At 41.5% G+C, this 14,487-nt stretch overlaps 1 protein-coding gene across 9 annotated transcripts in view; it reads left to right on the forward strand.

Annotated features, from left to right (window-relative positions):
- Positions 1 to 14,487, forward strand: part of robo2 (roundabout, axon guidance receptor, homolog 2 (Drosophila)) — a 256,070-nt gene that overhangs the window by 193,412 nt on the left and 48,171 nt on the right. For 6 of the 9 annotated variants that reach the window (XM_069161286.1, XM_069161289.1, XM_069161290.1 and 3 more), the window contains exons 3-7: positions 2,151 to 2,308; positions 2,645 to 2,765; positions 3,242 to 3,380; positions 12,292 to 12,428; positions 13,554 to 13,565. In XM_069161286.1, the coding sequence (XP_069017387.1) occupies positions 2,151 to 2,308; positions 2,645 to 2,765; positions 3,242 to 3,380; positions 12,292 to 12,428; positions 13,554 to 13,565 (567 nt within the window). The remainder of the gene's footprint in view (positions 1 to 2,150; positions 2,309 to 2,644; positions 2,766 to 3,241; positions 3,381 to 12,291; positions 12,429 to 13,553; positions 13,566 to 14,487) is intronic. The other 3 variants (XM_069161283.1, XM_069161291.1, XM_069161287.1) reach the window with 1 other exon arrangement.

A 14,487-nucleotide genomic window follows, 5' to 3' on the forward strand; every position in this document is an offset into this window, starting at 1 on the left:
ATGATTACCACCACGTTATAGTCGCTTCCATGGAGGTGCCTGCAGGCAAATGTGGAACCATGGATGAGATGTGTACGATTAATGAAGCAGCATAAATATGTATATTTGAGTTGTGTTTGTGCTTGGACCGTAGGTTAATGACCTTGATGACTGTGGCCTTGTCGTCAGGATTAGATAAGTGTACTAAAGTGTGTTTGGCTTGGCCTCTTCCCTCATTGACTTAGTAAATGTATGTGGTGAGTGTTGTCTTGGTATCAGCAAGCCCTGAACCTACGCACAGGACATAATCCTCTCGCCAGTGTTGTGGCTGTTTATTTGCTTGTAGCTGTTTGTAAGCTAATGTTTATTCTGCCCTCAACAAGCGTGTGGACGCACCGTATTTTATTTGTCAGAGCGTGCGGCTACTCTGTTTATGTATTTATTGTGTCTATTTGTTGTGTATTTATTTCGATTGCAGAGTAGGGATGCATTTACTGTGACGTACTGTGTGCTGCGTTAGATTAGATTAGACAGCGTGGCACAAGCACCGTAATGATGCACCTAATGTGTGTTCCTTTTGTCACCGTTCTGTTTCAGAGGAAATTGATTTTGACAAAAATCCCACGGGTGCTATCAGCGGTGAATGGAAAGGAGCAATTAAATCCAACGTGATCTTGAAAACAACAGCCTGTGTATGGTCCAAACCCGGCTATGATTTCAAACAGCAGGACATATGTTTGTAATGCAAATGCAGAGAGCCCAGTGGTGGTGGCTGTTGTGCCCACCCTGGCTAGGGGGTCCAGCACACTGGAGCCCCCTAATTACCTTAGCTCTCTAGATTAGAGGGCAGCCCTGCATAAGAGGAGAGAAAATCTCTATCTCTACCTCTTCTGTATTCTCTCCTATTACCCCTGTGTAAAGGTTTCATTTGAATTCATGTCACACAAAAGTCCCACTCTATACCCCTGTGCATCCCCAGGATAATTGGGTTGAAAGCTTCCTCTCTTCCTCCACTCTGCTTCCCCTTGGTCTAAATAAATAAATAAGAAGACAATGGCTGCACAGATTTCTGCAGAGCGGGTAAGAAGAGCGAATGAAGAGATGAGAGTAAGCCTGGAGCGCAGGGACCAGTTATCCCCTCTTATAATCCCGGCCCTCACTGCCATCCCCCCCCCCCCCCCCCCCCCCGTGCCACATGGAATTTACATAAGGACCTGTGGTACTGCCCTTAATTTAGCCCTCCTCAAGCAGCTTCAAATACCCCCCCCCCCAACCCCCCAAACAAGCCCAGTCCTTTTATCCATCACAGGAGTCATGTGTCCCGTGCTGCTGCGTTGATGGACACACCCCTGAAACTGGAATTCCTAAAGTCCTATTGCACGGGTTAAATTTATTGTAGATGAAATGGGAAGAAATCTGTTTGAGTACACACAGCAGGGGAGTCGGAGCAACCTGGGTTTTATAGCTTTAAACCATTTCTTTGACCACGTAGGGTGTTTTGTATCTTCACTCATCGATATGGAGGTTGTATCATGTCCTGAATACACCATCCAACTCGGTTTATTTTCTTCCACCTAATTGTGGCTGTTTGTGTATGTTTGTGCTTTCACATTTGCATTTGTGTGCTCATTGGTGTGTTTGCGTGTGACAGCAGCTCTCCTTGCTTGATAATGAGCCGGTGTTGTGTGTTCACTGAACATTATGCATGGCGCGAGGCTATCTCTGTGACAAAAGGCCTACCTGAGGGTGATTAGATTCAAGGCCGCAGTTGTTCAACAGACCACCCGCTGTTCTTCGTGTGTTCGCACATATCAGACTGTGTGGCAGAGTGCATGTGTACTGTGTCGCTAAAATGAAGCGGTGTCGCACCCCTGTGAGCTCTCACAAGTGAATGACACGAGGCTTCGGGGCGTTCTGACTCTGTTTGTTCTGCTACCTCCACAGGGACCTTCATTAGCTCCAATTAGCTTTCACTTGCGCTTGCCCAGTCAGATGAAGCATCACATCCTGTTCAGATAGCTTAGATAAATGCTGAATACATTCACACTGTTGTGCACACCACTTCATATAAGAAGACATTTTAAAACACATTGTAACACACTGAGGCATTTAAATTTATACTGTTTGCACTTTAGCCTTCTTGAATTGGTTTCCCTTTTTATTTTCATCAGTGCTGCGAGATGACTTCAGACAAAACCCTACAGACGTGGTGGTGGCAGCAGGAGAGCCGGCCATCCTTGAGTGTGTCCCCCCCAGGGGCCATCCGGAGCCCACCATCTACTGGAAGAAGGACAAAGTGCGAATTGACGACAAAGATGACAGGATCACCGTGAGTTTCATTACTATCTATTTTGATAACAGAAATAAATAAGGGCTACTATCAATGTCCACTGTTAACATTGCGATTAGTATCTGGGCACAAAATAATTAAAAAAAAAAAGCCCTTGCCTCTGGAATGGTCTGCCGTTGAATACGGTACATTGAACGGTGCTTTCATGCATTGGGAGCCAGTGAGGGAAAATAGTTTTACTGCTGCAGTTATGACTACTAATGGTTTGACAAGAAAAGACTTCAGAAGAGAAAAAGTGGAGAAAATTGGGAGACAGGACTTTTTTTTTTTTTTAAATCTGTGAATTCAAAAGGAAATTGTTTTTGTTTTCTTTAGATTCGAGGAGGGAAGCTAATGATCTCCAACACAAGAAAGAGCGATGCTGGCATGTACATCTGTGTGGGCACCAACATGGTTGGTGAAAGGGACAGCGAGACAGCACAAGTCACAGTGTTTGGTAAGTTATATTTCTCCAGGTGTCCTAAAATTTGTTTCTACTTGATGTTGTAGGCTGACATCCATCAAGGTTACTTTATTATTCTCAGGAAATGCTAGAAATCCTTTGAAGCCAAATGTTTTCACTGTTTGATTTTGATCCCTCAGGATGATCCTTTTTCAGAGTTACATACAATTTGGAGCACATTTATTGCACATCATATTTGAAGTTAGCCATTAGGCCGCCATAATGTTACACTAAGTAAAATGTAATGCGTAAATTGGTTCAATAAATGAATTCAGTTAGTGCCTTTGCTATATTGTTTTGCCAATGTAATGATCATGAAAGAACAGATGATCACGACATGGTAATGAGCAGAATATGAGTGATCAGAGGGAATCATTCTGCAGGAAGAAGGCTCTGTGAGGAATAATACATGTTCTGTACTGCCAAAATGTGACTTAATGAAATTATGTATTTCTGTCATCATCCTGTAGAGCGACCAACCTTCCTCCGGAGGCCCATCAACCAGGTGGTCCTGGAAGAGGAGATGGTGGAGTTCCGCTGCCAGGTTCAAGGAGACCCCCAACCCAATGTGCGCTGGAGGAAAGATGACATCGATGTTCCTCGTGGGAGGTATGTACATCTACTAGAATAATCTCAGAGAGTCTTAAATTCCGATAGCGATGAGAGGATTTCTCTTCATTCCTCTATGTTGAATATGACTTTCTATGTGTTTGTGTGCATGTGAGTGTTTGTGTGTGTGTGTGTGTGTGTGTGTGTGTGTGTGTGTGTGTGTGTGTGTGTGTGTGTGTGTGTGTGTGTGGGCATGCCAGTCTATGTGCTATGTCGTCATATGACAGACTGCAGGAGCTGTTCAGGCACTGATGTCAGTCTGAGTGTCCGTTTCAAACTGACTCACTGTCAGCTCTCACCTGGGGTAGGTGCTAATAAATACACCTATTAGGCTGTACAAAGTGCACATTACACATTCAGGGAAACATGACTCCACCTGTGGATGCCCCAGAAGTCATGGATAGACAGTGTCTCATGTCAAGGAAAAGGTCTGCATGAAGACAAACAGATATTGAGCAAGACAATTAAATGTGAGTGACAGGTAAGTCGCTGGGGAGCCTGAAAGGAAGACGTTTAGAGGAGCAGAAAAAAATGTGCCACGTAGTAAAGTAGACAGGTAGAGACAGAGACAGATAGAATGACAGGAGATAAAAAGAGACAGTGTATAGCAGCTGACGTGACCCTAGAGTGTCTGTGTACAGGTGCAGCTGTTCAGGGGAATTCTTGGCACAGAGAAACCTGGAAGATAATCACTACCTCCTCTACACATTTTACCCCATTCAGTGTGTGTATCACCACAGACATGACACATTCATCCGTGCACACGTCCAAAGACAGAAACTGATGTAAAGAAAAAGCAATACAAGTCTGTAATTGGCAAAGCAATGCGAGCAACCCTGCCAAGTATAGCCTGTCTCACTTCCTGTAAAAAGCCACTGATGATAGTGATACTGTTCTCACTGGGTCCTGTGTGTTTGCCTATCGCTGCACTGAGTCACTTGACTCACAGTCAACAGCAGTGTCATTGTCAGGAGTGGACTTCAAAGAGACCAGTGTTCTGTCCCCAGCCAGCAGGCCAGTCACACACCGCTTGGATCACCTCATAAAACATACACTCAGTGGACCTGACATCTCTCAAGGCTAGCTGCAGAGCTGAGCGTGGGCGGGTTGTTTGTGCCTGATAAGGATTTGGTTCACTGGGCAGTGGGACATGAGCGCAGTGCCAAAGCAAACACATAAAAGTATTTCACTCATGTCTTTGATAGGGAGTTGGCTCTCGAAATGAGTTCATTTTGTACACTAATTAAGAGATTTATAACAGAGTAGGATGGGTGTCATGCGCTTTGCTTACTGTATTATCTCTTTGAAGTTTGTTCTTATTTGGATACAGTACACAGAAAAAAGATACTGCCAAAATGAATAAGCAATAGATAGTACAGTATTTCTAATCACAATGTAAGAACTATTGTTTTCCTTGCTAGTCTCCCGGAATTGCTTTGATGCTAAAAACATGAAGACAATATTTTAATTCTGACATTTCCTGCTACAATTTGTTTCCTTTCAAAACAAAGACTCCTCATATTTTTAAGTGACAATCAGTTCCTGCTTTCTCTACTTTTTTAGTAGTTTACAGTTTATTAAATGGCAAGTGTTCTGAAGAAGAAGAAATACAAAGGCAGCCGTTGTGTCTTCACACTTTGGGCCCCCACCAGCTGTATCAGTGCCATAAGAATAAAAGACGACTAAAGATCAAGCAGGACTGTATGCAGTTGGGAGTGGTCTTTTGGTCTGTTTGCTCTATATCCAGAAAGGTTACGCTGTCCTTATTATTATGATAAGCTGTAGAGAGAGGGAGACTTAGCAAGATCGCTCCTCTTTACCATCAAATTGTTTCAACTTGTCTTTGCTGGTCCCTTTACATGCCTGTGTCTCTCCGAGGATGTCTCTGTGTGCTACTTTCATACTAGGAAGAAGGGAAATGGAGCCTCTGCTGAGTAAACAGGTTGTTAATATGCTCAGTGGCTCCAGCAGCCTCCCAGGCAAACACATGCACACACTGGCACATCGACATAAAGCACGCCAGGCTGGCAGTGGCTTCAGTCTCTGTGGGATGAAAAAGGCGAAAGAGACCGAACAATAATGGTTTCAATTAGAAGACAAAGGCAACGGTGCTGCTCGTTTACCTCTTCGTGGTTGTTTTAATATGTTTGTATACAAAAATTAAATCAAAATCACCAAACAGTCACACTGTGTCTACATGCTTCAGTGCTACAGTGTGATAAAATAGGTCAAATCTAGTTTTTCAGTTTACATTATGATGAGAAATCCCCAGAGATTTCCCTGTGAAACCATTAAAATTACAGTCTGGCACATGTCAGAGTAAATAGCTCAAAACTGTAAATGAACATGTCAGGGAACAACTGGTGCAACATGATGATACGTATTCCTTTATCTGCTAAGGAAATATTTGCATTGACTGCATTTAGATTCCAGGCCAAATCTTTATTTTTATTTTTGTTTTGTTTTGTTTTGCTCATATGTGACTCAGATTAGATTTATTTTTCTTCGTATAGCATGAAATCTGATCTTTCCCATTTGGATTTGGGCCACTTTCATTGACTCTTGACTTTAATTCAAACAACAAAAGATGTAGTTTACCAGTCCACTAGAGAACAGCGTATGTGATGGTTGGCCTCACGAGCTAGCGAGCTAGGTTATAAATTGTTGGATGGATAAAACAACAGATTTTTTTCCACAGTAAGCTTGAGTCTGCGAGGAATCAATGTGGATTTGTTTAAAGTAAATCTTTTCTAAACCAAACAGCTTTTCAGTCACGTGGTTTTGTTGTTTTTTAAACCTAACTTCATGGTTTTGTTTGTCTAAACCATGTGGTTTTGTTGTTTTTTTAAACCTAACTTCATGGTTTTGTTTTTCTAAACCACATAGTTTTTATCACTTAGTCACTGTGACACTGACATGCTGCCCGCTAGTGGATTGGCAAGATATTAAATGCTTAAAAAAAAAAAAAAAAAAAAAAAAAAAAAGTGCACACCTACTGTCACACAGAACTCTAAACTGTGTACTGATCTCATTAAACTAAAATCCAAGGTGTCTCTGAGGACAGGACCTAAATTATAAGTGTGGTGAAAAACAGAAGGTAATTGGGACTTTAATTATTACCAGGGTTGGAGGAGAAAAATCCCCACATGTGCTCCAGGCGGGATTAAAATCACTGACCAGCACATGTAATATTAAAATCAGACAACCTCTCCTCAATAAATCTGGTTTGGTTGGGGCTCATTCTTTTTACCAATATACATAAGATTAGATTCAGATGGTGGAGCAGTGTCTTCCCCAAGGAAAACTTGCATTGCAAAACATTGGATTGCAGCATGTATCTCAAAATACTGTAAAATTCGAACAGATCATGTATTATATCTACAGTTCTCTCCAGTAATGTAGTTATAATTAACATTCTCCATATTTGTTTACTTCTCACTCAGCTACATATTGGTAAAAATGTTTTAATGTGGATTATTATCAGATTAATATCCATCTGTTGGACATCTCTGCAGAATTTTGGGGAAAGCCCACCATAGCTGCTCCTACATCAGAGAGCCAGGAGAGGAGAACCAGGGAGCGTTGTGTCTCCAAATGGAAGATATTCCACCACAGTCTATGAACTGCAATGAAAAGACTTGTGCGGTGCCTATTATCTCCCACTGCCTACCAGCTCAGTGTGTGGCCCATGTCTCTCCCTCCTTTGCGCTCCCTCCTCATTTGCTTTGGAACCCTGTGCCCTCTCCTGTGCCTTATCAGAGCCCCTTTGGTCCTGCAGTCCATCTGTATTCAGGCCCCCCAGCCCCCACTGACCTCCACAGCACAGCCTCTGCAACATTCAGCAGAAAAGCCTTTTTTTTTCTCTGACTCAATTCCTTTGTGGCGTGTGCATGTGTGTGGTGTGTGGGTTTGTGTATGATAGAGGTGTGTGGGTCACTCCATTTGAGAGAGCTGTTAAAGCTAGTGTGACAGGAACGCCTGTGTTATGCTGACCGTCCAGTTTCAATGATTTCTCTCACCTCTGCAACTCAGCAGAATGAAAAGACGACAGGCTGTGGTTCCTGTCTCCGTTACTTCCCTTGATATATAAGTAGATACATCTGCTATTTATGAGTGCATGTGCGAGGGGGGCTGGTGAGTGGAGTGGCAGCAGGATTGTAGGGAGTATATTTAACTATCAGGTTTATCGACACCGATTGTGTCAACAACAAAGTATGGTAAATCAAATAATAACTAAATGTCCATAATAGAGAACATAATTTATGTTTTTGCATTAATTAGGAAGAAGTGCAGTTGTTCATTATGTATCAGTACTTTTCATTTGAAGGAATGATGAAAAATATACCTCTCTACTGCTGAGAAAGCACAAATACATCAGCATATATGTCTGATTTACTCAGTGTTTTTCATGTTTGTGTATCGTTTGTTCTTCGCACACAACACACACACGAAAACACATAGAGACAAAGAGTACGCGTGGCTTGCAGGCATTAGTCAGTGAACTCTACTTCACTGTTTCTTCTGCAACATTTTCCAGTCAAACAATGTTGTCTACTCCAAACTATAAACACTGCCTAAGTAAACACTAAGTAAACACTGCCTTGCTGCCACTGTTGATGTGTCACTGATTGGAAGTAAATCTTTGATAAAAAAAAAATAAATAAAAAAAGATACATTTTTTCCCAGAAACGGCCAACATTATTACGTTACATTATGTTGTTGCTACACCATTCTGTGATTAAGGAAGGTTAAGGTGATGGATGTCAGTTGGACTGTTGGGAAGGCCCTGACTCTGCTGAACCCATGAGAGATGCCGCGACCAGAGAAAGAGCTTTACAAAAGTAAGATGAGAAGCGATAGTGGTTAATTGATCACCTCTTATGGGTGACAAAGCCTCGACAGGTAGACTACTGCTCCTTTGATCAGGATGAGGTAAAGTAGTGGTGGGATGGTGTGAAACTAGATCAGACCGTCAAGAGTGAAATGGAGCAGAGAGGGGACTTTGTGTCGGAGCAGCTGGGCTAGAGAGAAAGCTGGAATTAGTCCTTTTCTGTATCTTGAGTCTGACTCAGAGTTGGCACACAAACCCTCCTGCCGACTACCAGTCCCATTCATGTGTACTCACAGAGGCGAAGCAGATAAGATCCTCTCATGTTGAATCGTTTTGTAGACACTCTCATTCATTCGTGCACACAACCAGGAGATAAGATTCTTTTAATGCGAGTGAGTGAATTGGCACGAGTCTGAAGGTCAAACATGGCTGACTGTGTTCCTGACAGACAGTTTAGAGGCAAAAAAGATCTGGAGGATGTAATGCCTTTAAAGTGCGTCCAGTAAAGTTTTCATCTCTGTCCCGCCGCCTTCGTGCAAACTGACAACAAAGAAAAATGCTGCTTTGTTTTGGCATTTGCGCACATTCCCATCACTCCTCATCTCCCTGCATGAGTGAGTGACTCTGCGTATGTATGGACATTTGCTGGATAGTTGTATATTTGCTGTCTGTGTTGAATGTCTGTCTACAGTGTGCCTTCTCTGGTTGAAAAGGAGGGAGAGTCCAGTAGGGTGAACTTGGCTCTCCTATCCTTTCCACAGCCCCTCTACATGTCCAATTACATTCCTCCTCTAATAGAGAACAGAGCTCTTCCCCAATCCAGTCGCAATAAAGAGCTACTGTTCCCTTGCCATGCGTACTTACGTGTGTGTGGCCACAACTGCCTCTTATCCCTGAGTATTTCCACTCATCTTGTCATCTCGGCTGATTCCATATGGGAAGTTGATTACAGATTGATTGGGCTCATGTCCATCTAATAAGTCACGGAGCAGCCTGAGGTTCTGTTTCGAGAGACGAGACCAAGAACAAAAAGGATGTTGTCCATGTGCATACCTGTATTTTCCACACTGCAAGGGCTCAGTCGAGATTGTGGGAACCTGAATGAGCAGTTGAGCTGTTTGTATGAGTGATGACAATATCTGGAACTCTCATGAATGGTCTTAATATACAATGAAACATTAAAAATGAGCTGAAAGCATATGTATTGTCCCAATATACTGTATTATATTATGGAAAGAGAAGCAGATAATAAAAAACCTTCCTTTGTGTGTTGTAATATGTGCGTATTTGTTGAGTTACTATTTCTTAAGTAAGTTTGCCTCTAACTAGCTGCCAGTATCATGCATTGTACTTCGTAGTTAGTGGAAAATGTGTCTTCCCTGCCACACACCAGTATCCTTGTTAGTCATGGTTGAAGCATGACGCTTCTATGTTACTGTCAGTCAAGATAAGTCAGTGGAGGCTTTACTATGACATTTAAAAAGTACATTCATGGTCCCCAGAGGAGGAATTATGTTTACTTTAGTCATCGTCTGACTTTATCTCTCGCCCCATCATGATGCTGGCCTCTGTGACTTACTGTGAGATATCTCAACAAGATGTGGAAGATTAGCGTTATATTTGGTGCAGACATAAATGGCACTGAGACGTTGAATCCTACTGACTTTGGTAAAGCCTGTACATGTTATCTCGTGCCACCATCAGACCAAAATTATTTTGGTTGGTTTTGTGACTTACTTTATGATACAAATCTCATGACATTCAAATATGTTGTATTTTGTGCAAATTACCTGACAAACACCTTACCTCTTTAACGCCAGCATGATAACATCAAGATATTAGCATTGAGTTCAAAGTATTGCTGTACATCTGCACAGAGCTGCTAGCAACCTGTAGACCTTTAGTGTACAGATCATCTGCTGCTTCTGTAAAATGACTCTCAAAAGTACACTGGATTGCAAACATAGTTTTCGATTGGAAGTAAAATATGTCAGCAAATTGTTGCAAAAGGGTCTTTGTTGACACAGAGGGGGTTAGGTTATCTTCTCTTAGGTTATCTTAGCTTAGGTTAGGTTAGCTTAGGTTATTTTATTTTAGGTTAGATTTGGTAGGTTAGATTAAGTTGGGTTAGGTCAGGTCAGGTTAGGTTAGATAAAGTTGGTTAGGTTAGGTTGGGTTGGGTTGGGTTATATTCGGTTAGTTATGGTGTTTATAAGCCCCAACTTGTCCCTGTCACTCTTCTGTTCATCTCCACCTCCTGTTGCAAGTCAGGAGTTCATGTTGCGCTACCCGTCCTTTCCGGAGGGCAGGGTATGGAAGGATGCTCTGTCTGAGCATATTTGGTTTCCATCTGACAGCAGGCCTGTCCAAAAAGGTGCTGTCTCATTCCTTTTAGATGCCACGCACTTGGTTTCAACAATAAATGCTTTATTCACATCCCCCACCATTACCTGAACTGTACATCCCCTCTCTCTGGAACAAAGCATTCAGTCATGACTCAGTCAAATAATCATTACGGCTCTTTAAGTACCAGTGTGGAGAGGTGGAACTGGCAGTCATACTTGAGGAATGCACTTCAATAAAGCTGCCTTTGAATGCTTGCTCAAGAAATGTCATAACAGCAGGTAAAAAAAATAAGACATGGATAGACAGGATGAATTAGTTTTGCAGCTGCCAGTGGCAAACAGCCACGAGTACACCTGATGGTTGAGCAGAGGTTTCTTTCTCAGTCCGAGGGAAAACTAAAAGGATATTGTTAGTATAAAGCCACTTTAGAAAATATTTCCGTAAACCATAGTTTGTTACCATATCTAGTCGTTCAATGTGCTATACTGCATAAACATGATCTTCCTTCATATAACCTGCAAACCTCACAGTTTAAAGTATGAACGATTTTTTTGCAAATATCAAAAAATCAAAGCTGAATTTACCTTTTACACAAGTATCGTCTGTGTTGTCGATGTCTAGCTTCACTAATTATTCTGTGCCATCTATTGTCATCTAAAGCCTATAAAAAAAAAAAAAACAAGGGGAGAGTCATACTGTTGCAGTGGGTCGTATATTTTTTCATTACAGTGAACATTGTCAGCATAGTTTGTTCTCTAACAACTCTGTTGGCATTTTCAATCTCTGAAGGTTTAGCTCTGTGTTAGGCAGGCTTTGCTGCTCTTGGTTCTTTTATGTGTTTTTAATAGTTGTTGGACTAAAAGTTTGGAGTTTTATGGCTCTTAGGCATACGCTATAATAAAAGGGCAATAAAATGTCAGGCTTTTTCTTTAAAGCCCCTTTGTGGATTTAAAAAATTCTCACTTTGCAGTTTCCAAGTAGTCAGATCAAAAACACAATAAAGCATCAATTGACTCAACCAGGAATGTCTCATTTCTTTCTGAACTAATCATTTAAAATATGCTATAATCATATAGAGAGTCTACAAAGGATCTTTAAAGGGTGCACCGTAGTTCATATCCACTCTGTTCTCAGCGTCTGTGAGTGACAGACTCAACAGCAGAAGGTTGTCAACCTGACAGACCACCATCACACAACACCACCTCCCCCACTAGCACACTACTTACCCACTGCCAGACCTGTTCAATTCAATTTAGGAACATATTTGCCTTAGTATAGTTACTGTATTGCTCCGATCAGGTGAAATACATTACAGTGAGAAGCTGTAACGCTTTATAGATTCATGGTAACCATACGTGTATGCACATGGTGTCGACACACAATGGCACAGTTAGGCACATGTGCACATGCACAAGCTCTGAATATGACATATATGTACACACACATAGAGAAACCTCATGAATATTGAACAGGTTTTGAGCGTTCCAACTGAATGCATAACCTCTCTGTGTACTGTGTGTCACTGTTGAATAATTGATCCGCCTTGCAATCTCCATTTGTCAGAATGATGCTAATGTGTATCTCTCCAAGAGGGAAAAACCTTTAACCAGCGTGGATGAACTGCTGAAGCAAAATGTATTTGTTTCTGGGTTCAAGTTTCATATGAATTTATATTTTTTGCATCAATAATCATAAGGCACCTTAAATGTCATGATTTTACTTCTCTTTTTACAGGTATGAGATCAAGTATGACAAGGACGACTACGTACTGAGAGTGAAGAAGGCTTCTGTTAACGACGAGGGCACGTTCACCTGTGTGGCAGAAAACCGTGTGGGCAAGGTGGAAGCCTCTGCCACGCTCACAGTCAGAGGTATGAAACACCTTAGTTCTTTTTTTATTTCCTCGCACTAACTCGCACGTAACAACACATAGAGAAGTCATGGATCACTGAGGTTATCGTTCTCATGCACCAAACACGGGGCTCAGATTGGCAGTTTACTCCATAGGGTCTCCTCTAAACAAATGGAAATGCAGAATGCTGACTCCCGTAGCCAAGAGAGATGGAGACAGTCTATGAATCCGTTTAATTATTTACATTTCCAAGTGCAGCGTCGACACACTCTGCCACCCAACCCCCGTCCCCTCCCGTCGTGGTGGTCTGCTAGCCACGCTAGCCCTCCATGCTGTAAGCACCAGTCAGCAAAGCCATTTCACAGATTACTGGTGCACACCGTCGGTACCGCACCTGGGGTTTGCAAGGTTAATAAAAACATTCTAACAATCATTTTCCTTCTTTTCACCCAAGTGTTTAATGTCTCTGTGGAGCGTTTTAGAGCGACACACGAGGCCAGAGGGAGGTAAAACAGGGTCTTGGTTGATTACTCTTTTTAACCTTTTGAAAACTAGATTATGTTTGAGTAGCATCTTAGTGCTTTACTTCACAGTAAGGACACATAGAGTAACACAGAGGAAACAGTACCTGCACCAATTATTCTACGTGTGGGGATTTCAGAATATGAAACCTACATACAGACTTAGTCTTTTGGGTCTTTTTTGCTCTCTCTTTTCCTTTTGCTCTCCTTTTTGTGCTCTGTCCATCAGCAGTTGTTACAAACACACATCACCCATAGAACAGTAATTCTCCTTTACGCAGACAGAGAAGGTCCTGTGGTATATTTGTCTCTTAAGAGCAAAAATGACCCACACAGCCATGCAGGAATTTGAATGCAATGACCACCAGTGGGTGCTATCACCAGACTGTCTGTATCATGCAACTGTCCAGTGGGCAGTGGACAAAAGCCACTGGATCCTCTCTGTCATGCTAACACTGTGCCAGAAGTGTGTTGGCCCTGACACAACATGTCATTCATGCTGATTTTGATTTCTTTTTGTCTTTTTTCATTATGTTTGTTCTGTTTCTCTTATGTTTTCTTTGTGTGTCTGTGTCTTAATTTGTTTCTTTTGTGTATCCACTCCACCATTGTTGTGTCTCCAGCTCGCCCCGTCGGTAAGTACCCATCCTTCTGATTTGATCCCATCCTGCATGCCTTCTTCATACACACACTACTGCATTTGACTGCTTGACAATCAGTTACCATTGCTTTAACATTGCTGTCCTTGACTAATATGGATGTTGCATCAAACTGTCTTCTCTTAAAATCATGTTTTCAAATCAAACAATCTTTGGTGATGGTACAGCTGTACCTGAAGTACTAACATGAAAATACTCAGAATATTACCACAGGTTTGTCTCTTAACTTAATTTAATACATATTTAGTTTGCAGTGACTTGACAGAGACACAGCTTAATGTGAATACTTTATATTCATTTAGCTTTTAACTCTTCTGGTAACACATGTAGAGCACCAACTGTAGGTATTTGTACTGTGTACTCATTTGTACTTATTCAGCCTGTGTACTTCAACACATTCAGTTTGGAATACAACTCTGGATACTATATTAAAGTGGCAAGTTTCTGCTTTAATTTACATGTCAATATTGTGACCTCTATTTAACACATAGGGCCAAAGGTTTAGCAGTTCTAAAGTAATTGGACAGATACACATGAAGTCAAACAAAATCTTCTTGTTTATTGTTTTGTGGAAAAAACCTTTGCGGTCAATGACTGTCTGAAGTTTTCGACCCAGACATCCTAAAAATGTTGAATCTTCACAGGTAATGCTCTCATTGAAGGATGAGTGTTTCAAATTCATGTAAACTGCAACCAAATAATATTCCAATTCATTATGTTTGCAAAGTTCTCACTCTGGTTTTATAAGTTTGTATTTTTATACTTTACTATTTTATACACTCGAGCTCAACTAGAGTTTATGATACCAGTGTTTCTCTCTGCTGAAGGTTCTTTATATTGTAGGCACTCTGCTAACAATGAGTGAGTGGTCTGGCAGTTTAATAGTCTCAGACATTGT

This window comes from Embiotoca jacksoni, unplaced genomic scaffold, assembly GCF_022577435.1.
Source record: "Embiotoca jacksoni isolate LCO1_2020_lvr unplaced genomic scaffold, fEmbJac1.0.p SCAF_28, whole genome shotgun sequence".
Taxonomy (NCBI): domain Eukaryota; kingdom Metazoa; phylum Chordata; class Actinopteri; family Embiotocidae; genus Embiotoca; species Embiotoca jacksoni.